Source organism: Neomonachus schauinslandi, chromosome 13, assembly GCF_002201575.2.
Source record: "Neomonachus schauinslandi chromosome 13, ASM220157v2, whole genome shotgun sequence".
Taxonomy (NCBI): domain Eukaryota; kingdom Metazoa; phylum Chordata; class Mammalia; order Carnivora; family Phocidae; genus Neomonachus; species Neomonachus schauinslandi.
In genome coordinates this window covers 82421688-82443758 of record NC_058415.1, presented here as the reverse complement: position 1 = coordinate 82443758, position 22071 = coordinate 82421688, and the positions used below count along the sequence as shown (strand labels likewise).

General features: G+C 40.9%; 1 protein-coding gene across 1 annotated transcript in view; it reads left to right on the top strand.

Annotated features, from left to right (window-relative positions):
- DENND1A (DENN domain containing 1A) overlaps positions 1-22071 on the top strand; it is a 502559-nt gene that overhangs the window by 240188 nt on the left and 240300 nt on the right. The window contains exons 7-8 of the mRNA XM_044920818.1: positions 3195-3275; positions 7846-7899. Coding sequence (XP_044776753.1) covers positions 3195-3275; positions 7846-7899 — 135 coding nt within the window. The remainder of the gene's footprint in view (positions 1-3194; positions 3276-7845; positions 7900-22071) is intronic.

The window sequence follows — 22071 nt, the reverse complement described above, 5'->3', positions numbered from 1 at the left end:
TCTGTTCATCAGTTTATGTTCACAATTCACTTTAGTCAAACATTCAGGTTTTCACTCAAACTTGAAGGATATCTTTAGTAAATAGAATTGCATCACACGTAGGCTCTTAACAGTCTTAGAATTGGAGATTGGCTCACATATTTTTTTCTTCCGTATTAATGCCCCAGTCAAAACATAGTAGACTTTTAAAAACATGTCTTGTGGTACAGAAAAGGTTAGGTCTGTACAGCTATGCATAGGGGAGATAGGATTATTACCCCGTAAGATTGGTGCACCGGTCCTCTGGGCCATTGCCCCAGGAAGGACCCTGCCTCTTGGAGTGTTGAAGAGTTGCGATCAGTGATGTGTTTTAGTGGAGTCTGTTTCCCCTGTACCCAGTACTCTTTCTATTAATTCTTTTTCTGGTTAAAGGAATTATGACACAAATGATAGGAAATCTGTCTACAACTGCCTTACTTGTTGGCAGGGTGTGGGTCATCAGATTAGAACAGGAGGAAAGAGCTTTTATTAAAAAAACAGAATCCCCTCCCCAAGTCCAGAAGTCTTTGGGTATGGTAGGCTTCAGTTGGGGGGTGTGGGGGTTGGTAGTGACCATGACAGCTCAGAGTGGAGTGTTGGAGCCTAAGATACATGATGGGGGTGTCTGTCTGGGTCATGGATCCACCATGGTTATCAGACCATGGATGGGGCATTGAGGACATCCCTATGGAAGAACTGGCAGGGGTTGAAGAGGGCATCTGAGCTGGAGAGCAGCCTGGCTGAGGGTGTTGGAGCCTGAGGGACAAAGCGGTTGTTTATGTGCATGCGGTAGTATTGGCAATGGCTTGGCACCAGATATCAGAACTCTAGGAGGATCTAGAAGGATCCACAAGGGAAAGGGGGCTGCAGTGGTCCAGCACTGGGCTATTGGAGCCTGGGGTGGCGAAGGCATTCTTGTTGGGGAGGAGTGGACAGTAGCGGCCTAGCATTGGATATCCCTATTCAAGCAGGGCAAGGAGGGCTCCTGGGTGGATAGGGTCAGTCATAAAAGATTGGTTACATACAAATAAGTAAATATATTAAGAAAATAGGATTGATTCTTCATTTCTATAGAATTTAGTTACAAATATGAAAAGGAAGGAAACTAGAAGGATTCCTATGTTGGATTGGAATTAGAGCCATTAGTATGAACAAAATATGTGATACAGGATTCAGTAAAGATGCGTCTATTGTGGGTGTCTGCGTGCGTAGTATATTTTCTGGCTCTACACTAAAAGAGTCTGGGGTTAGCAGTACCCAGGTAGCAGTGAGCACACCTAGTAGGCAAATCGTGGTTTCTAAATAACATTTTCCACTAAAAGGAGCCAGGGCTCTCTGAAGAAATGTCTAATTCTAGGGACAGGGCAGGGAAAGTATAAAATGAGCCTGATATCTTTTTGTGCCAAAAAGTGTTCAAAGGAAGTGCTTAAAACATGATGGGGACATGTCAGAAAGACACAGAAGTGAACTTGAAGTGGTTGAGGGCTTCCCACTGGTCCAATCTGGGACAATTTGAGCATTAAAACAAATAACGATAGCAAAGGCTTATAACCATTGAATAAAACAGGAAACCATGTGTGCTTACCGATATAAATAAGTAAATAGATAAGTTAAAAGTTTGAGGAAGGGGATGTTTACATAAAGTATCACTCCACAAAATGCTTGCTAAAGACAAAGGGAGAATGAATACCTTCACAGTAGAGACTTCAGATGAATTAATCAAATGATCAAAGTGAACATCATGAGTAATGGAATGAATTGAAGTCTGAATCAATAGAAAACATCAGACAATGGAGAATTATTCCACAAAATGGCTGGTCTCACTGTAGGTGCCTACAAATCTGGGAAAGACTCGGGACCTGTTCCAGACTGATGAAGACCAGAGATTCATAACTAAAGGCAACATGTGATTCTGAGCTGGATTATTTTGCTATCCAAGGACATTATGGGCACAATTGATAAAACTTGAAGGGATCTGAGGATTTGTTGATAATGTTCTATCAGTGTTAATTTCCTGATTTTGATGATTAGTTGTGGTTGTACCGGAAAATGTCCTTTGTATTTATGGATGATGGAACATAATGTCAGTAACTCACTGTTAAGTAGTTAGGGAAATAGAAAATTGCTGTCCTATAATTATGTAAATTTGAGATTGTTTCAGAGCAAAATTAAACATGTGTGCACATGCACACACGTTCATTCCTCCGTGAGAAACTTGAATGATCAGAGTTCAGATTGAAGCAGGTTTTTAATCTGCACTCATCCTCTTTTTGCCTGTCCTTTAAATTAACGACCCAATACTTCTGTGAAGCAGTGGAGAGGTCTCTGGGCTCAAACACAGAAAACCTGCGTGTAGCTCCTGGCTGTGCAACTTACTAACTGGCTGATCTGAGTCCAGTTGTTTCAGCCTTCAGAGCCTCAGTTTTCAGTCTGTGAAGTGGGATAGTCCTGAGCATCAAACAGATAACAAATGGAAACACATGTAAGCGTAATACTTTTCTATTAGCACAGACAATTCCACAGGGTGGGAGAAATGGCTTTTGCATAATTCTGTAAGCAGGGTTCTTTTGAGCATTTTAAAAGTGAATCTGTTTTCAATCGAATAATTTGTACTGCTTTGTATTTCATTCTGTGGCTCAATTTCACTAATTAAAATGCACAGCCACCATACTATATTGCATGCTGCTGTATGTAGTTCATTTTAACTTTCCATAATTGGATGCTGCTGTGTGTATCGAGTGAACACTCAATAAAATTAATTGAGGGTAATGATGATGAAGACAAGATCTAGAGTGTCATCGTTATTTCTCCCAACCACCCCCGTCCTGTAAGCTAGAATTGTTTGCATTTAAAAGTTGTTGCTATGGAGTTGAGAGGATAGGTTTGCTGCAAGCTTATGGTATATGATCCATAAAAGGCGGTCATGGTAGGTGTCTCACTCAGAAAATGTCAAACTTGGTGTGGGAGGATCTATTTGGCTCTTATATTGAGCCATAAGCAGTGTCTTTTGTCCAACCCTACTTGAATATCAAGCCTATTTCTGTACTGGGGCCAGCCCCTCCTCAGCCCCCTTCATCATGAGGGCCTCCGGCTCACTGTGTGCCCAGACCTCCCTGCAGGCCTCTGACTAAGGGCTCAGCCTTGCTTTTGTTACTTAGGCCTTTTATTTCTTTCAGGAGAATCAGTGGAATGAGCTTCTTGAAACTCTGCACAAACTTCCCATTCCTGACCCAGGAGTGTCTGTTCATCTCAGCGTGGTAAGTGGGGGCAGAAAATTAGCGATCACTGAGAAACCATTTCATTATTAACAGTGAGGCGGAGTTAGCCGAACAAGATCGTCTTTTGTCATCTGCACCTTCCCCAGCGCTACCTCTGAATACTCTGAAACCTCTGGACTCAAGACAGGCCAGGGAGTTCAATTTCTTCCTTTCTCTGGGATTCCAATAAGGAATGGGTCCCAAATGTCCTCAGGCTCCTCTCTTCCTGGTTGTCATCCCATCACTAGCATCTCCTAGATGGCAGGTGCTGGGCTTGGAATGGCCCCTACCTGCCTCCTCAGCCCCCATCCTGGGGCTCCCTGCCTCATGCTTTGCCCCCCAGCACTGTTGTGCATGCCTCTTTGCCCATCCTGTCGCCCCTGAACCTTCAACACTGCCTCTCTCCTCTTTACCAAGCTGGCTTACATTCATCCTTCAGAACGCACCTTGGATTTTATTTCCAGAGAAATCCTCCCCTGGACCCCCTTCCCCAAGACTTAGTCAAGGTTTTCTTCTTTGCCCCAAGCATCTTGCACACGTCACAGTGCTTAGTCATACCACATCTGCTTTCCTATCTTGGCCACTGGGCTGTAAATCCCTCAAGGACAGGGATGGAGAGAGCCTAGCCTAGTTCCTAACCTACAGTAATAATTGTTTCTTTAAACTCTTTTAAATACCTGCTACGTGATGTATAGTGTGCTGGGTGGAAAACCCTCTGAACTGGGAAGTTTCAGTCCTAGCTGTAGTTTCGCCAGTGACCTGAGTGATCTTAATTAAAACCTTTGACCTTGTGGGCCTTGAGTTCCTCATTGATCGGATAAGGCATCAAAAGAGGCGTAGGTGATCTTTTTCATATTTCAGTTACTGGAATTCTCTAATTCTCTAGGTCAAGCCCTTGTCACCACCTTCATCAGAATTCTCAGATGGACACCCTTAGGCCAGCTCTTGATTATGCAGGGGCTGTTTTCCCTATGTTGTGAGAGCTGAATGTTTAAAAAGTTGTTGTTTTTTTTTTTAAGATTTAATTTCTTTTGAGAGAGAGAGAGTGCATGAGCACAGGGTGTGGGGGAGGGTCAGAGGGAGAGAGAATCTCAAGCAGACTCCATACTGAGCATGGAGCCTAGTGCAGGGCTTGATCTCAAGACCCTGAGATCAAGAGTCAGACGCTTAACTGACTGAGCCACCCAGGCTCCCCTGAATGTTTAAAAAGTTTTATTGGATGTGAGGGTGATCTGGCTGTGACATCTGTCACCCCATTGATCTGGCTGATCTGGCTGCCTAGACAGGTGTCCCCTTTCTCCCTCACCATCCATGTGCATCCCTCCTGAAGCTGTGTGCTCAAAGAGGACAACCTTCTCTGATAGAGGAGGACCGTTCTTCAGTCAAGGGTATATGAGTAGCTGTACTCCCCTGTTAGAACCTCCAAACAAGCTCTCAGGGTCTAGTTGTAGGAGAATGTAGGGTAGTCAGGCTTCCAAGACTCTAGACACAAGCAAATGAGGTGTTGTATGTGGCAGTCTGCCTTTTGATAGATAGATGGATAGTTAGATGGATGGATAGATAGATAAATAGATAGATAGATTTTTAAAATAATGGAAAGTTTTATCTTTCATCTTCTCCAGAAGTAGGTACAGTGTTGATATTTAGTGGTTAGTATCTTAGTATTTGCCCTCAAAAAGAAAATGAACATATCTTACAGGTTTTTTTTTTTTATGATGAGCAAATTGAAAGCAGTATTACTACCAGTAACTAATAATAGATCTTCTATTCATTAAATTCTTAATTTCTGCCAAGTGTGCATCCCTCGTGCTCAAAACAACTCTGCAAAACAGATAGTAGTGTTGTCATCCTATAGATGAGGCTTAGAGAGGAAAAAAGGTACTTGCTCACCCAAGGCTATGTGGTTACTAAGTGAGAAGTTCGGGTTTTTCAAACCCAGGGCTAACTTCCAAGCCTGTGTTCTTTCTACTAGGCCATGGGTGTTGAAAAAAAGGGAGCAAAGAAGGAACTTCTAGAGGTTTTTGCTCATTTTAATAGAGCACAGGAAGGAAAAGAATCTTAGAGAAATTCTCGTAGGGAAGACTGCCTGGAAAAGATGAAGAAACAAGCTTTAAACCTGCCCAGGTCATTGCCAGATAGCTAAACAACCTTGCCTTTGTCTCTGTCCCTTTTCCTAAATCAGCTTGATCTCTCTGCTTCAGTCTGTAATGACATCCGACAGGTAAGCTGTGGAGTAGCCTGGCTGGGTCACCAGCTGCTGGGGAGGCAGGGCCACTCCTTCCCCTGAGTGGCTGCCAGGCCTCAAGGACAAGCCATCCCAGGGGCAGGAGGAGAAACTGTTGGGGGGAGGAGGTGCAGCTGTTTCGTGCCAGTGGTTCCTAGGAATGTTTCTGACCTCCTCTGGTCCCAGCATTTCATGGGTGATGGAGCAAGACGGAATCTCAAAGGACAGCCTGGGGATGACTTGGTTTTGGAATTGTGATGCCTCACTATTTACAACCCACTGCATCTGTAAAGGCAGATATATGTTTCTTTCCTGTTCATGAGGGATTCTCTCCATGTTGCATTTCTGATTTTGAAGGGTGAATCTCATCTAGTTTATAAAGCCTGAAATGTGGAAAAATGACAGTCCTTGACTTTGTGTCTTCAGAACAGAATACTTCTGTGTGTCTGATACAGGTGATTGAGAAAAATAGAAATGTAAACTAGCAGTCGAGCAATAATAATAATTTTCTATTAAAATATCGTTCGTGGAATGCTAGGCACTTCTCATCTGTAACATTTATTCTTCCTAACAGTTTTGAAGTAGATATTTACAATTCCCATATACAGGTTCACAACTGAGGTTCTGAGCTGTTAAGTGAGGTTGCCTGAGATCACATAGCTAGGAAGTGGTGACTCTGTGGCCCTTGAGTTTTCTTCCTCACTGTGCAGGCAATTACGTTGTCACTCTATCACCCGTGGATGTCCATTACCAAACATTTCCTGGGACCCCCTTCTATAGCCATTTCATATAGAAGTTGGTATCTCGTGGCATCACATTTAACCTTGTATTTTACTTTTGCTATTTTAATCATTGTTAAGTTGAATCAATTGTTAACTAGTTTTCATGCTACAGAATCTCTACTGTTAATACTTCATGGGTAATATTTTGGCACAGACACACGGTTTTTGGAATGATGCTTTGTGGAGGGTTTTGTTTTGTTTTTTAAGTGGTCTTTTCATAATGTTTTTTGTTTTTACTTTTTAGTTTATTTCAGTTCAAGTGGCTTTAGCTATAATTTGTTCATAAGAAGTGTAGGTATCGCAAGCTGTTTTAGTGGGAAGAGCATAGGATTCTTGCAGACCTGGTTTCAGTTTCTATCACCTGCTAGCTTTGCGACCTTAGAGCCCTAAGCCTCAATTTACCCATTTGTAATATGGAGATAATATGTATCTTAAAATTAGGGAAATTAAAGATAATACTGATACAAATACCTGGCATCAAGCCTTCCATGTAGCAGGTCGATATCTGTTGAATAGTAGGCAAGTAGCTCATACTATTACTGTTGTTATTGTCATTACTGCAGTTGTCCCCCAGCTTTTCATTTCAAGAAGTCTGTACAACTCATTCTTCTTGAGACCTACTTATTTTGCAATTATCTAAGCATGGAGGGGAGGGACTTCCTGAAATGTCACTTGGGGGTCCAGGTTTGAACTTAGGCCATGGCTAAGCTGACCTTCTCTGCTGTGACCTTTCCTGCCCTTTGCACAATCCCATCTTTAATTGGCCAGCACCAGAGTCTCCATTCCTGCTTGCCATTGTCCTCTGAGTCTTTAGTAGTTCAGAGGAGGTGTCATCAGTCCAGCCTGTTGTCATTTAACTCAGGGACATGTGCTCGTTACATACATCGGGATGCCTCCTTGAAAGTTCTTTGAACAGGTCAGGTTTTCAGCTCCATTGAGTCTCCCACTCCCTTCACTGGAGATTACACTAGAAGTCAGGAGGCTTCTTTGCAGAGCATGCTTAGGGGACAGAATTCTCACTCTTAGCCATCTGTAATGGTCTCAGTGCAGCAGTCCTTCAGTTGGAGCTGTTCCTTAACATCACTTGGGCCTTTGGGGCAGATTTTGCCCGCAGCTTGTATATGGATATAATCTCAGATGCTAAAATGAAATGGCAGGTTTGGTTGGTAAGGCTATTGCCAAGTGAACCTAGTGATACTTGGTCCCTCAAGTCCGCTTGCCTCATTGAACAATAAATTATGAAGCCTGCAGCTTTCATGTGTTCAGAAATGTGCAAACATTGTAGGGAAATTTAGCCTTTAACCTCTTTGAGCTGTTCATTTATATCTCTGAAAGAAGTTCATCTCTCATAGAAAAGAATTCTGTCTACCAAACTGGTGACTTAATGTGTCTGGCTGTAATCCAGCATTATCCAAAGAAAATACTCTATAGTCATTTCCTGTGAGTGAACCTCTGTTTCCTCATCTGAGTGAGGAACTACCTTCAGATCATTTACCTGATTTCTGAATAATGTGCTTGTTGCATATTTTTGCAAAAGTAAATAGCTTTTGCTTTTCTTTTCCAGCATTCTTATTTTACTGTGCCTGATACTAGAGAACTTCCCAGCATACCCGAGAATGTGAGTACTTGTGGGGGGGGGGGAGATTAAATTTTTATTCTTCTTTATCTTTTATTTACATTTAAAAGGAATAAAAGGATATATTTTCCCATTATAAAAATAATGCATTACAAAAAAGCAAAAACAAATAGAATATTTGAAAAGCAGAAAAAGTATAAAGAGGGATCATTACTTATACTTCTCAAAGATAATCACCTATTAACATGTTGATGTCTCATTTTAGTCTTTTTAGAATGTATTTTTTTTACATAGTTAAAATCACTGATCACATATGCATTTTTCCATCTCATTCATAGAATCCTATTTGTTAGCTGTGTAATATTCCATTTGCTTTGTAATTTACTTAGCTCTCCCTTCACTGTTGTGCATTTAGGTGGTTTTTAGTTTTTGCTGTTGTAAATAAAATGTTTCTATAGAAAGAACTTTTCTATAAAGATTTCTTTATTAGGATAGATTTACTTAAGTAGAATTATACTACATTTCTATATCCACTTCTAAGAGTGTAAAAGAAAGTATTTGTGGGTATTAGTGTGAAGACCGCCCCCCCCACATCTCTTAAAGATTTAAGGGTAGTGAACATGAGTCTGAGGGAGCAGAGGTTAATGTTTGCCCTCTGAACAAGCTGAATTGTGTATCTAGCCTTTAGACACATTTTCAAAATGTTTTACTCAGATTATAAGTAGTACTATGTAGAATTAAATATAGATTCACCACTGTGTAGGCACTTGATTACTTTTTTAAAATTGTGGCAAAATATATATATATAATGAATTTACCATTTTAACTATCTTTAAATGTACATTTCATTGGTGAACTATATTCACATTGTTGTGCAGTCATCATCAGCAGGACTTTTTCATCTTTCCCAACTGAAACTCTGTACCCATTAAAAAACAACTCCCCATTTACGCCCTCCTCCCATCCCTTGGCAACCACTATTCTTTCAGAGTCTCTCTTTATGAATTTGATTAGTTACCTAATATAAGTAGAACCATACAATATTTGTCCTTTTGTGTCTTGCTTATTTAATTTAGCATCATGCCTTTGTGGTTTATCCATGTTATAACATGTCTCAGCATTTCCTTCCTTTTTAAGACGGAATAATATTCCATTGTATGTATATACATACTCCATTTTGCTCCTCCACTGATGGACATATGAGTTTTCTACATTTTGGCTATTGTGAATAATGCTGCTATGCACATTGGTGTACAAACATCTGTTCAGGTCCCTGCTTTTAATTATTTTAGGTATATACCTGGTTATTTTTTTAAAGTACTGGAGTAAGTGGTGTATTTCTTTGTAATCATTACAGACTCACAGAAAGGAAATTCTTTTACATGTTGTCTATAGAGCTCACAAATTATAAATGTTGATCAAGTAATCATGTGTTCTTAATGAAGTTAGACTATAAGTTGTTAAATAACTATCTTAGTTGGGATTGTCAAATATATCCATAATGTTTATGATGAGGCTCTGGTGGAAAATACTGCTTCCTTTTTGTTTACATTAAGTAATAAAAACTTTGGAGCATAGACCCCATTTCAGCAACAATAGCTAATGTTACTATGTACTGCTGCTTGTCAGATGATGGATTCAGTAGGTACCTGCATTTTCTCATTGACCTCTTTTGACAAACTTAGGTGCAACTATTGTAATTACTATTTTATATCTAGAAACAGGCCCTGAGAATTTAAGTAACATATTCAAGGTCCTGCAGCAAAGAAGTGGTAGAATTAGAATTCAGACATTGGTCTTTCTGGTTTTAGAGACTGAGCTCTCACATACTATGCTATACTTTGAGCCCATTATTTTGCCCTTCATCTCCAAAAAAAATTCCATGGAAATGACAAAAGAATAATAAAATTAAGGAGAAGAATGTTCTTATAATTCCAGAAGCAGCTGCCATGAGCCAGAAAATATGAGGAATTTCTACAACATAAAGGAGATGATTACCAATACTTAGCAGTCAATAAGGAGTAGATAATGGAGGAACCCAGATCCAGTGGGAGAGCAGAAGTAGGGGCATACCATGGACAAATAGCAAAAGTATTTGTGGGTATTAGTGTGAAGACCGCCCCCCCACACCTCTTAAAGATTTAAGGGTTTTGTTGAAGGATTATTTGCAAATGCCATGGAACAATTATAAAAATTGGCTATGTACCAGATCACTGAAAATTCTAAAATAGAAAAAAAAGTCTTACAGGCCATTCTTTTCATGGCAATGAAATAAGACTAGAAATTAATGATAAAGGTTTTAAAAATATTTGTCTACTTGAAATAGTGGTTGGTGTCAAAGGGGATAAAACACTGAAATTGTGTATTGTTTAGACATTAATGACAACGAGAACACTAAACAACAAAAACCTAAGGGATTCAGCCAAAACTACACTCAGGGGGAAACTGATAGCTTCTAAGGCTTTTATTATAAATAAGGAACTGAGAAAATAATGAACTTGACTTTCAGTTCAAGAAGCTGGAAAATGAGGGGTGCCTGGGTGGCTCATTTGGTTAAGCATCTGACTCTTGATTTCAGCTCAGGTCGTGATCTCAGGGTCATGGGATTGAGCCCCGTTTCAGGCTTCAAGCTCAGTGCGGAGTCTGCTTGGAATCCTCCCTCTCCCTCTCCTTCTGCCCCTTCCCCCACTTGTATGTGCTCTGTCTCTAAATAAATAAATAAAATCTTTAAAAAAAAAAGGAAAATTAGGGGTGCCTGGGTGGCTCAGTCGTTAAGCGTCTGCCTTCGGCTCAGGTCATGATTCCAGGGTCCTGGGATCGAGCCCCACATCAGGCTCCCTGCTCGGCAGAAAGCCTGCTTCTCCTTCTCCCACTCCCCCTGCTTGTGTTCCCTCTCTCGCTGTGTCTCTGTCAAATAAATAAATAAAATCTTTAAAAAAAAAAAATTAATGGCAATCAAAAAGCCAAAACTAGAAGCATTTAATTAGTTTTAATTAGAAAATATTGTTAAAGTAGAATTGAAAAATAAGACCTTTTTAAAACTGAATTTTTGAAAAGAGTAATAATCGTAAAATTATGCAATAAATTTGATAGAGATAAGATAAAATTTTCCAGAAAAATATAAATGATTGAAGTCAACCTAAGAAATAGGAAATATAAATATAGAACCATAACTTGAAAAGATTAATTAAAGCTTTTTTGGCCATCTCTTTACCTTGCTGCTACAAGTATGTGAGGTTTTAGGTGGTTATATAGGCATGTTAAGGAATGGCTTATTATGTAAACTGTTCCAAATTATAGGAAAGGTATGTATGTATATGTATTAAACAAAAAAAAAGAAAAATTGCTTGTAATCCCGTATCTCAGAGAAAGTCACATTCCAAGTTTTTCTTTCCCCTTTATGATAGTAGCAGTTTCTACACTATGCTGCCTGGAGCCCCGAGGTTGCTTTAGGACCCCTGGACAGCCTGGGGGAGATGGATGACTGGCTGACCAGAGCACAAGGTCCCTGCTCCTGCTTTATTCATTGCAGGTTCATTCCTGTCTGCTTAAATTGGGAATTAGGTAATATTTTGTTTGAGATAAAGGAGTCCTTTTGATAAAAAAAAAAAAATTTTAGAAGCTACATTTTAAAAAACACAATGGAGATGATACCAAATACATACCTTTCTATCAGCGCTTTTTTTATGACAATGTATTATGAATGTTTCAAATATCTTTGTTGTACAAAACATTAAATAAAAAGTACATATAGAAAAAAGTGAATTACCGTCGTCCCTCCCCCACCCCAGTCCCATTCTCCCTCCAGTTTGCGTGTCCTTCCAGACCTTTCAGACCTTTCTCTGTGTATTTACTGTATCATATGTGTGAGTACCTGTGTATGTTGTAGACATTTCTTTAGACATAAATATGATACTATCATATTGTTTTGCAACTCACTTTTTAAAATGTATTCTCAAACCTGTTCATATTGATTTACTTCATCCTTTTTTAATGATTTTTTAATTTAATGGTATTACTATTCTTATGAAAGTAATACATATTAATGGCTTAAAAAATCATATAGTACCACATAATTGTTGATGGAAATTTCAGATTCTCCTTACTTTCCACTTCCCAGAGGCAGCTACTTTCAAGATTTTAGCAGTTGCAGTATTTCTCTCTATGTTTTAAACTAATATGCACGTATCGCTATATCTTAATTTTTCTTTTCAGATATCACCTATTGATTTTCCTGTGGAAGTTGAGAGTTTAGATCTTTTACCACCTCTGAGCCTCTCTCCCCCGTAGAAGATAACTTCTTCTCACTCACATGTTTTCCCTCCCCCATTTTTCCTCTATCCTCAGAAAATTTTTAAAATTTTTAAATTGTTTACAATTCAGTGAGCATGTGGGATGAGATGATCAATTATGATTGCATTTTCTTTCTTGTATAACTTTTTGTCAAATAGGAGTTCCTGGATTTCACATCTTCTTGTTTATTCCCTTATTCTGGTGAAACATTCTCCAGTAGTTTCCTAAGAAAGTATTGTGTTGCAGGGCTCCTAGGGGCTCAGTCCTTAAGCGTCTGCCTTCGGCTCAGGTCATGATCCCAGGGTTCTGGGATCGAGCCCCGCATTGGGCTCCCTGCTCCACGGGAAGCCTGTTTCTCCCTCTCCCACTCCCCCTGCTTGTGTTCCCTCTCTCGCTGTCTCTCTCTCTGTCAAATAAATAAATAAATAAATTTTTAAAAAAAAAATTGTGTTGGAGGCAACATGGTCGGACCTTGCATCACTGAAAATGACTGTTCTACTCTGGGTAGGATTGGAAATTGCCTTCAGAATTTTGAAGACATAGCTCTGTTGACTTCTAGTTTTCCTGTTGAAACTTGGAAGTTGTAAGCCATTCTGATTCTTGATTTATTTTTTAGGATCCTTTATTTGTCTTTGGTATTCTGAAATTGTCCTTTTCATCTGCTGTGCTGGCCACTTGGTGCTCATTCAGTCTAGAAACTCATGTCCTTTATAGCCAGGAAATGGTGTCACATTATTTCTTTGAAAAGATGCTTCTCTATTTTTCTCCTTTCTCTGGGGCCTCGGTGGTAGGATCCTGTGTTGATCCAGTAATTTCCTTTTCTATTTTCCATCTCCCTCTTTCAGTTTTCTTTCTACTTTCTTTAACAAATCATTTCACCCTTTTGAATTTCTTCTGCTATCATTGTTTATGTATCTAAGAGCTTTTTGGTGTTGTTCAATATATTATTCATTGTTTAATGGCATCTTGTTTCATGAGTGCAGTATGTTTTCTCATCCCTTTGAGACTCGTTCATAGGTCTAAAAATTTGTTCTTTCTGCATGTTTTCTTCCTCCATGTTTTCTCTCTCCTGTTTGTTTCACTCTGTATCTTTGATGGTAGAGGATTTCCTCAAGTGCCTGTCCAGCCCTATTTAAGACAGAGGCACTAAAAAGCTAAGTGGAAGCTCTGTGTTCATGAATGGGGCTTGTTACCTGGTGGCCTTTACTGGAGATGATGGATCAGAAAGGCCTGGTTACTTAGGGGCTGTATGTGGGGAGCTTTCGAATGTCAGTATCAGAATCTTGTCTTTGGAACTAGTGAGGGTTTTTTTTTTTGTCTTGTTTTTTTGTTTTGTTTTTGCCAGTGAGCATAAGCTTCATTTATTATCATTCTGGAAGCTGAATGAGGGTGGTGAGTTATGGGATATCAACATTTAGCATGTATTCTTTAAGCCCCCCTCCCATTTTTTACTTAATGCTTTATCCCCTGTCCTTAGCTATACCTGGTGTCCCCATGCCTTCTGGTTCAGTTCCTCTAGAAAGTAAACACTTCTTTTGCTGGAGGAGTTTCAGAAGGCTGGTTGACTAGCAGAGTGAGCTGGGAGAGAAGAATCTTATTTTTATTGGCACCTTTCCCCCAGCCTTCAAAGCTTCTGGGTGTCTCCATTTCCTGAACCTTTTTGGAGTTCTGTGGTATGAGTTGGGCTCAAGCGTGTGTCCTATCCCTCTGTCCCAGCTTTCGTGTTCTGCCCTTTGTGGACTGCCAAGTCATCCTCCTTTAGTTTTTCAACCTCAGTTGGCACTGTTGACATGTTGGGCCAGATCATTCTTTGTCATGTGGGACTGTCTTGTACACTGTGGGATGTTAGCAACATTCCTGGGATCTACTCACTATATGATGGTGGCACATCCCCTTCCAGCTATGACAACCCAGAATGTCTCCAGACATTGCCACATTGTCTCCTGAGGGTGCATGACCCAGGTTGAGAACCATTTCTTTAGTAACTTCTGCTTTCTGGCTTCTAAAAATTTGACATCTCTCTTCCAGTAATGTCTTTTCTCCTGTTCTTTGGGGTTTATGTCTTTTAAAAGTCTTTCACTGTGACTTTCCCTGGGGGGTTGTTGGGGAGGGATGGTATCAGAGAGAAAAGACAAAATATTTGTGTTTAATCTACCATATTTTACTAGATATCACTACAGTGTTTTAACTATGCCACTCCTACTAATAGACATTTAGATTGCTTCTAATGTTTTGCTATTATAAATAATGTTACAACAATTATTGCCTAGGTTAGGTTCATCATTTTAATTTTTTTTTAACTTGAAGGACCGAGAGTTCCTTAAGAACTTAAAATGAGGTCCTGAAAGTTCTGATAATTTCTTAATTTTCAAAACTGCCATAACAGAGGTTAGAAATAGTTGGCGGCGGGGGTGGGGGGTGGGGGACTGTCTTCTTCATAGCCCCAGCTCCAATTCCTGTCTGCACTGCCCCCACCATTTAAAAAAAAATTTGCATTCCCTCTGCTGGTTTTGCCACTAATGAACCAATTCCCTGTGTATGACCCATTGTCCCCTAAATCCTCCTTTGCAAATCAGTAAAAGGCTGGCCTTGTTTGTTTCTAAGCGGGAATAATAAAAACAATCTGCCAGACTCCTAACGTACATGGTTCCATTTAAATCCTTACAGCTCCTCTGTGAGAGATAGACGTGAGCCCCATTTTATATATAGGGACCCAGGGCTCACAGACCTGAGGTTACCAGCCCAAGGTCTGCACCTAAGTGGGGTGTAGTGACTCAGGTTGGGAAGGAACCAAAGCATTTTGTTTTCATTATACCCGCCTGCCTCCCTGCAGTTGACTTTTGATATTCATGAGGAAAGAGGAAAAAATTATTTTTCACATCTCAAATATGAAGTGAAGCAGGAAAGCTTTTCCTCCAAGGAGAATCTGAACTTTTGTAGGACCAATTTGTGTGATTTTTGACATAGAATCAGGATTGAGCTCTAGCCATGTTGAAATTTGCATTTTAATCTCTTGGTGATTTTCAAGGATTAATTTAAAATGACTAAATTGCTGCATTGCAGATTGAAACAAGCAATAACCATGGGGTTGTTAATATGATAGAGTCTGCTGTAGTGGAAAGAACATGAGTTTTGGAGACAGCCAGACACCGGGCTCTACCACTCGGGGATCTTGGACTACTTACTTATATTCTCTGAGCCTCAGTGTCCTTATGTAATAAAGAAAACTGGGAGGAACAAATGAAGAATTAAATGCAAAGTTCAAATAAATAAATAAATAAATAAATGCAAAGTTCCGAGGTCAGTGCTTGGTGCAAGAAAGATGCTGCTTTTGATGGTCCTTTTCTTTCCCTTCTTCTCTTGGCTTTCCTACAATTCTAGTCTTAACCTCTTTTGAGGTCTGAGTTGTGGCTCAGGGCTAGGGCACATTACTTCTTGGAGCTTATCTTTTCTGGGTTTTTGCTAACATTCTTGGTTGTGAAGATCAGTATTTGTCCTTTCATGGAGTGTATATTTGACCACACAAGTCTCTTAGCAGGAGCCACTGACACCAGAATTTCTGAAGCTTAGAAATGGTAGAGGGAATGGAGTCCAGGACTCCGGTACCTGTCATATGGGAGGTTCTGTAAACATTTATTGATTATCTCCTCTAAGAGACATGTTAAACTTAAAAGAATAAGCAAAGAGAAGGGTAAAAGGACTTTGGCACATGGAACTTCATTCTGTCACCAGAGGATCAGGTTGTTCTGGACAGCTTCGGAGAATGGTTAATGTAAGAAAGAGAGAAAGGAGCTAGTGTAGATTCAACACCTGCCATGGATCAGATCAGGCACTATTTATCATGGAATCTTCACAGCAGGCTTACGAAGTGGTTGTTATCCCTGCTCTGAAGAGGAAATGAAGCCCAGAGACCTGAAGTAACTTGCCCCTAGTCATGTAGCCAGTAAATGCGAAAACCGGGAGTCACACTCAGGTCAGTCTGATCCCAGCACTGAGATGCTGCTGGGTCCTGGGCCTCAGGCTCTATGGCTCCCCCACACCCTTCTAAGATATTGCTCATCGTCAGTTTAAGTTCTGTAATTAATTTTGTGAACTTGTTTAATGTCATTTCTCCTTCCATAATGAGAGGGATTAGTATTTTTTCATCACTGCATCTCTATAATTAGCACTCTGTAAATACCCAGAACATAGTAGATTGTCAGTATATATTTATGGAATGACTGAATGATTGGCTGAATGAATGAATGAATGAGCAATGCAGCCACCCCCAAGAAAAGGGAAAATAACAATTCTTTTCAGTTGGCTTTTAAGCCAGTATGTCTGCAAGACGTTAATAAAAAGCAAATGTAGAAAATTCTTTCCACTTTCAGATGGCTGTTGAAGTTAATTCTCATTATTTTTACAATTTTTGTGTAGAAATATTTTCTTCCTTTTCACTGAAAAACTGTCACTATGTAATTATTCATCAGAGTTATCTCAAGATAATATATGTAGGAGTGAATTTTATACAGGCAATAGTTAAATGAGCATAAATCTTTATAAATTTTAAACAGTTGACCTGCATTAAAAAGAAGTTACAGATCAGGAACAGATATGTAGTAATAATTACATTGTAAACTGGTTGTAGAAGGGATTCTTTTATTAGCAGCTAGGTTTTGAAGTTTACTTTTGATTAATGGATAATCATATAGACCTTCATTTGGAATATTAAACAAACCTGTCTTAATTATCTGGTCGGTGTCATACCAAGTGGTTAATGATGCGCGGAAAGCATTTAGAATGGACAGTTACATATAACATTGCCCAGACTTCCACTTTGTCAAAAGATGTACCGTGATATAGAAAAGATTTATGAACTCATCGTGACTTTCAAAAATAAACAAAGTTGAGGTGGTAGTAGAAGACCTATTATCAAGTACTGAGATTGTAGAGAATTCCATTGTTGCTCTTAAGAGTTGTCAGGTAATTGTTTATTATAATGGTTTTTCCATTCACACGGAGGGATAAAATTTGACCTCCGGGTAAACCCTGCCTTCTTTCCTATAATATGCTTCTCTGATGTGATAGCTTAAGTGAGTTTGTGGAATTCTTTCTCAGACAGATTATTTTAGAATGCAAATTTATAATTCCCTTTTAAGAATCCCACACAACTAAAGTAACCTAAATTCTTAAAAAAAAAAAAATCAATTGAGGATTTTAAAGGTTTACATTATGGTAAAATAATCTAAGCAGGAGTTATTTCAGGAAATAAGACCCATTGGCAAAACCAAGCCTCTTGCCTAGAAGCCTCCTCCAGACACAGTACAGTAAGTCTTTATCATCTGTACTGTGTATGAAGCTGAAAGTCACAAAGACTAATAAAATGACAGACCGTGGGGCGGACTAGCATCTGTTTCGAAGGCTCCAAGGAGTACCCAGCTTAGAGTCGGTTCTTTGGTTTGGGGATTATCTCATTTCCCTAAGGTATTGAACCTAAGACGCTTTTTCTCTAAGCCTCACTATGTCCCCTCCCATCCTTGGCCCATCTCCCCCACCCCCCACCTGCTTCCTCACCCCGGGCGTGGATCACAGTGAGCCCGAAGTCCCCAGCCACCTGGATTGGCACGGGAGCCAGCAGGGACAGCTAGAAGCGAGCAGCCATTATGGGGCTTCTCCTGGGGGAAATGAGGCTTGCCAGGTGCCTTCCCTTCCTCTTTGTCTGGATTTAGAGCCATAGAGGGTTAGAGCTGGACGGGACCTTCACCGTCATCTCTTTGCAGAGATGAGAAACAGGAGCCTGGAGAAGCTAAGGAGCTTGTGTAGCACACACCTCTTCCAAAACTCAATTTCCAGGCTGTTCTGACCCAGTTGACTAGAGACCTTCCTTGGACCTGAGCCCTTTCCAGCCCTGAGTAGTGGTCAGCTTCATATTCCTGCTACCCAGCCCTACAGAGTGAGCCCGTTATGAATGCTAGGTGGATAGGAGAATGCTCATGGGCACATAATTGATATGTAACTGAAAGAATGCTTGAGTTCTATGAATAGAAACGGAATGTCCTTAAGCCTAAAAACGTCCTGGCACTGAGAAAACTGAACCCTTCTGAGCATGGACACTGGAAATAGTCCCTCGAAGCAAGATTTTCCTTCCCAGTAGGTGAGTCACACAGAGAGGTAATTGTCAGGGAATGAAGGGGGTGGTGATTTAGACTTAGCCGTGGTGGCATTATAGTCTAGGACACTGGGCCCAAGACTAGGTGAGCAGCAACACCATGCTTGATAGGATTGATGGTTCTTTAGAAGGAGGGCTGATTCCCTCATTAAATGAGTAGACTCCTTTTAAGAAAACTGGGCACGTGGATAAGTGTGGTGCTCAGTAACTTGGAAGCCTGGGTGTTGTCTGCAATTCTCTCCACCGGCCCCCCCCGCCCCCCCCGCCTCTTCTCAGGTCTGATTCATTATCAGGTCCTGTGATTTCACTTTACAGAGATCTGTCACATCCATATTCAAAGCTTTCATCTCCGTAGTTTATTTGTTGTAATCATTCTTTGCTGGAATATGGCGGTAGCCTATTAATTGATTGTCCTGCCTCCCACTTGCCCTCTCCTGGACATCCTCCATAGGATCTCTAGGAAGATCCTTCTGAAACACATATGTAACTGTATCATGATCCTTCAGCAGCTCCCTCTTACCCGTGGGGAAAGTCTAAGCTCCCACAGAATCTGAACCCAGCTCCCCTGCCCCAGCATGTCCCCTGCCGTGTGTCCTCCTCTTCACTCTACTGACCTGCTGGAGCTCCTCTCTCCTCCCTGCTTCTGTCTCTGCATGGAATACGCTTCTCCCCCTGTCCATTGAGTGAAGCCCTCTTGGGAGACCCAGACCAGCTGTCTTCTCCTCTGTCAAGCCTTCCCCAGCCTTGCCCCTGTGTATCCATCCAGCAAAGTTAAATCTGCCCTTCTCAGGCAGCCCTGGAGTGTGTGTAGCCTGGACCATGGTACTTTGCACACCATACTGATGCCATTCCCATTCCCAGGCTATACTCCTGGAAAATGGGGATCATCTTTACTTAATCTCTGCAGGTCCAGCTCCCAGGATGGTACTAAACACATAGTAGGAGTTAAATAAGTGTTTGTTGATTGGCTGATTACAGGAGACAGAAATGGGAGGTTGAAGACTTGGTCCCACTGAAGCAAAGTGCTAGGAGAGTAGTATACCTTGTGTCCCTTAGAAATATAAGCTCATAGTATGTTCTGGCTGCAATCTTGACCTAGGACAGTGTGCCATGGAGCTCCCTCTGCTCCTTATTCCCTATTCCCTATACTCTTGTCTTACCCATAAGACCTATGACTTACGTGGCTGTGAAATGAAGACCTGCTTCTGTATGCAGCCCCCTCCCCATTACCTGATGAACAAACCACCTATTTCTTTACACATTTATTTTTTTAGAGAGAGGGTGTGCATGGGGTGGGGAGGGGAGGAGCAGAGGCAGAGGGAGAGGCGGGGAGGGGGAGGGAAAATACCAAGCAGGCTGTGTGCCCAGCATGGAGCCAGACACGGGGCTTGATCCCACGCTCCTGAGATCATGACCTGAGCCGGAATCAAGAGTTGGATGCCCAACCGACTGAGCCACCCAGGTGCCCCTTCTTTACGTTTAATAAATGTAGCCACAAATACCTTTAACAGCCTCCCCAACCCCCAGCTATTTTACATGAGTTTTTGAGTTGCCAGGGTCCATTCTTTTTCCGTGAACCCTTCACCATTACTATGTATTTGATCACTTATCCAACCTAGACCCAAGTTTTCTGATATCAAATGCTGTGTTCTTCCTAATATACCACGGTGTCTTTCAGGCTGGTGTATTTCTCTTAGGCTACACTGCTCAAACTCCAGCTAAGGAGCTGAGGTCTTCAGTCATTGCTTTCTTTACTTACTGATTCATTCTTTTATCAAACTGCTAGATGTTGGGATATGTCATTGCCCAGAGGGACCTCAGTCTAGGAACAAAAACATACTTGTAACCAAGTGGTTATAAGATAGAGACAAATAACCATGCCAGCACAAAGTGTAGGAGCTTGACAAATGTGGAATCGAGGAAGCCTTTTAGGAGGAGGTAACATTTCACCTGGGTCTTGAAAAGTGAGTGAGTGTCCTCAAGGAAGAGAAGAGCATTCTAGGAGGAGGAAACAACAGAAGTAAAGGCCTGAGGGTATGAAAAGGTATGACAGGTTTGAGAAATTGAGGGTTGGTAGCTTAAGCCACTGGATGCTTTAAGGCACAGGGAGGAGACCCTTCTTGCCAAGGGGTTTTCTTCAGAGACGAAGTTTGGTGGAAACTGTAAATGCTCCCTACAGCTGCTCCCAAGGCCTGCTCTGCCCCGCAGGTGCTCCCACGGCTGAACGAAGTTCCCAGGGCTGTTGCCACTCCCACCCACTCCCACCCGCCTAGGCGGGTGGCATCCCAGAAGGAAAGAGGCAGGGGAGGAAGCAGATAAGAAAGACAGCTTCTGTTTAGACACAAATATCTTGGTAATCAGCACAGATGGGATGAGAAATACCAAAAAAAGTACATGACAGTTTAGAGAGAATTTGGCTAAATGTTACATATTTTTAACATACCTGTATAGAGTTTTTGGAACAAGCACCTGAATCTCTCAGAAACTGATTGGGCTTGGGGGTTATGCCTCAACCAAGTGGTGTTTTGATTTCAGAAATGTTTCCTTCCCCATCCACAAAAGTATCCTTATGATTTTTTTTTTTCTCCCACCAAAATAAGGTGCAGGATTTGTCTCTGACGCCGTGTCTCCTTATTTGGACGGCAAGCTGTGTAACATATTTCTACCCAGCGTGAAGCTTCTTGGCAGACTCTTGAGGCCACGTTTTGGTGGCTTCAGAGTTATCTTTGGATCTGTCAAAAGTGCTAATGGGCTTTCTGGCCTTCTTTAAGCTCCTCATTTCTATTTTCTTTTTACTTGCATCCTCTCCTAAAAGAAAAATTGATGTAATTCATCAGCAGTTAAGCATTTTACTGAAATGCTCAGCTGAGGGCCTTGTATTTTTGTTTGCGAGAATAGTTCTGCCATGTCACGGTCTTCAGAGCGAACCCCACCCTGACATCATTAGCTCAGCACTCCTCAGTCCACTGGGCAAGAGACCCACTTGTTGACTAATTGAGACTGCCTTGCTTGTTTGTTTTTTGTTTTTCAAGTTTGTTAGGAGGCAAGTTGTGTGGTGGTTAGAGCAAGGGCTTCAGATTCAGGAGACTTGGTTTTGAAACTGGGCTCTGCCCTTTCTAGCTGGGTGACCTTTGGAGCCTACTTACCCTTCCTGGGCCTCAGTTTCTTCATCTATAAAATGGAGATGATGATGCCTTTTTCAGGGTTGTTGAGAAGATTGGAGAGAACACAGGTAGAGTACCTATTGTCGAACACAGAAGGATTACTCAATAAATGAGATAACAGTTCTTAACAGCAACACTTTTTCTCTTTCAGTAGGTGTACTTCGATCCTGCTTTGTTCCAATGCTATGCTTCCTTTCCTGAATACAAGTTTTACCTACTATTTGTACCGATATTAACAAAGAGCACAGGTTTAGAGACAAATTCACCCGAGACTGATGATCCACATAGTGTATAACCTTGGTCCTATTACTTTATTTTCTCTGTTGTCTGTTTTCCTATCTGTAGAGATGATATTGTCTGTTCAAGGAGTGGTTTCAAGATTAAGTGAAATAATGTATGTAAAGCTTTGTATATTATAGATGTTTAAAAATACTTAAGTGGGACAATGTAAGGGAAAGTGTATGGGCTCTGGAGTTGGATCTGAGTCCAAATTCTGACTCTACCAGTTACTGAATCTCTCCCAGACTTACTTTATCTGGATACTGGGGGGAAAATGCCTCCTTGGAGTTTTGTGAGAACTGCGTAAGATTACATATACGAAGTACCTGA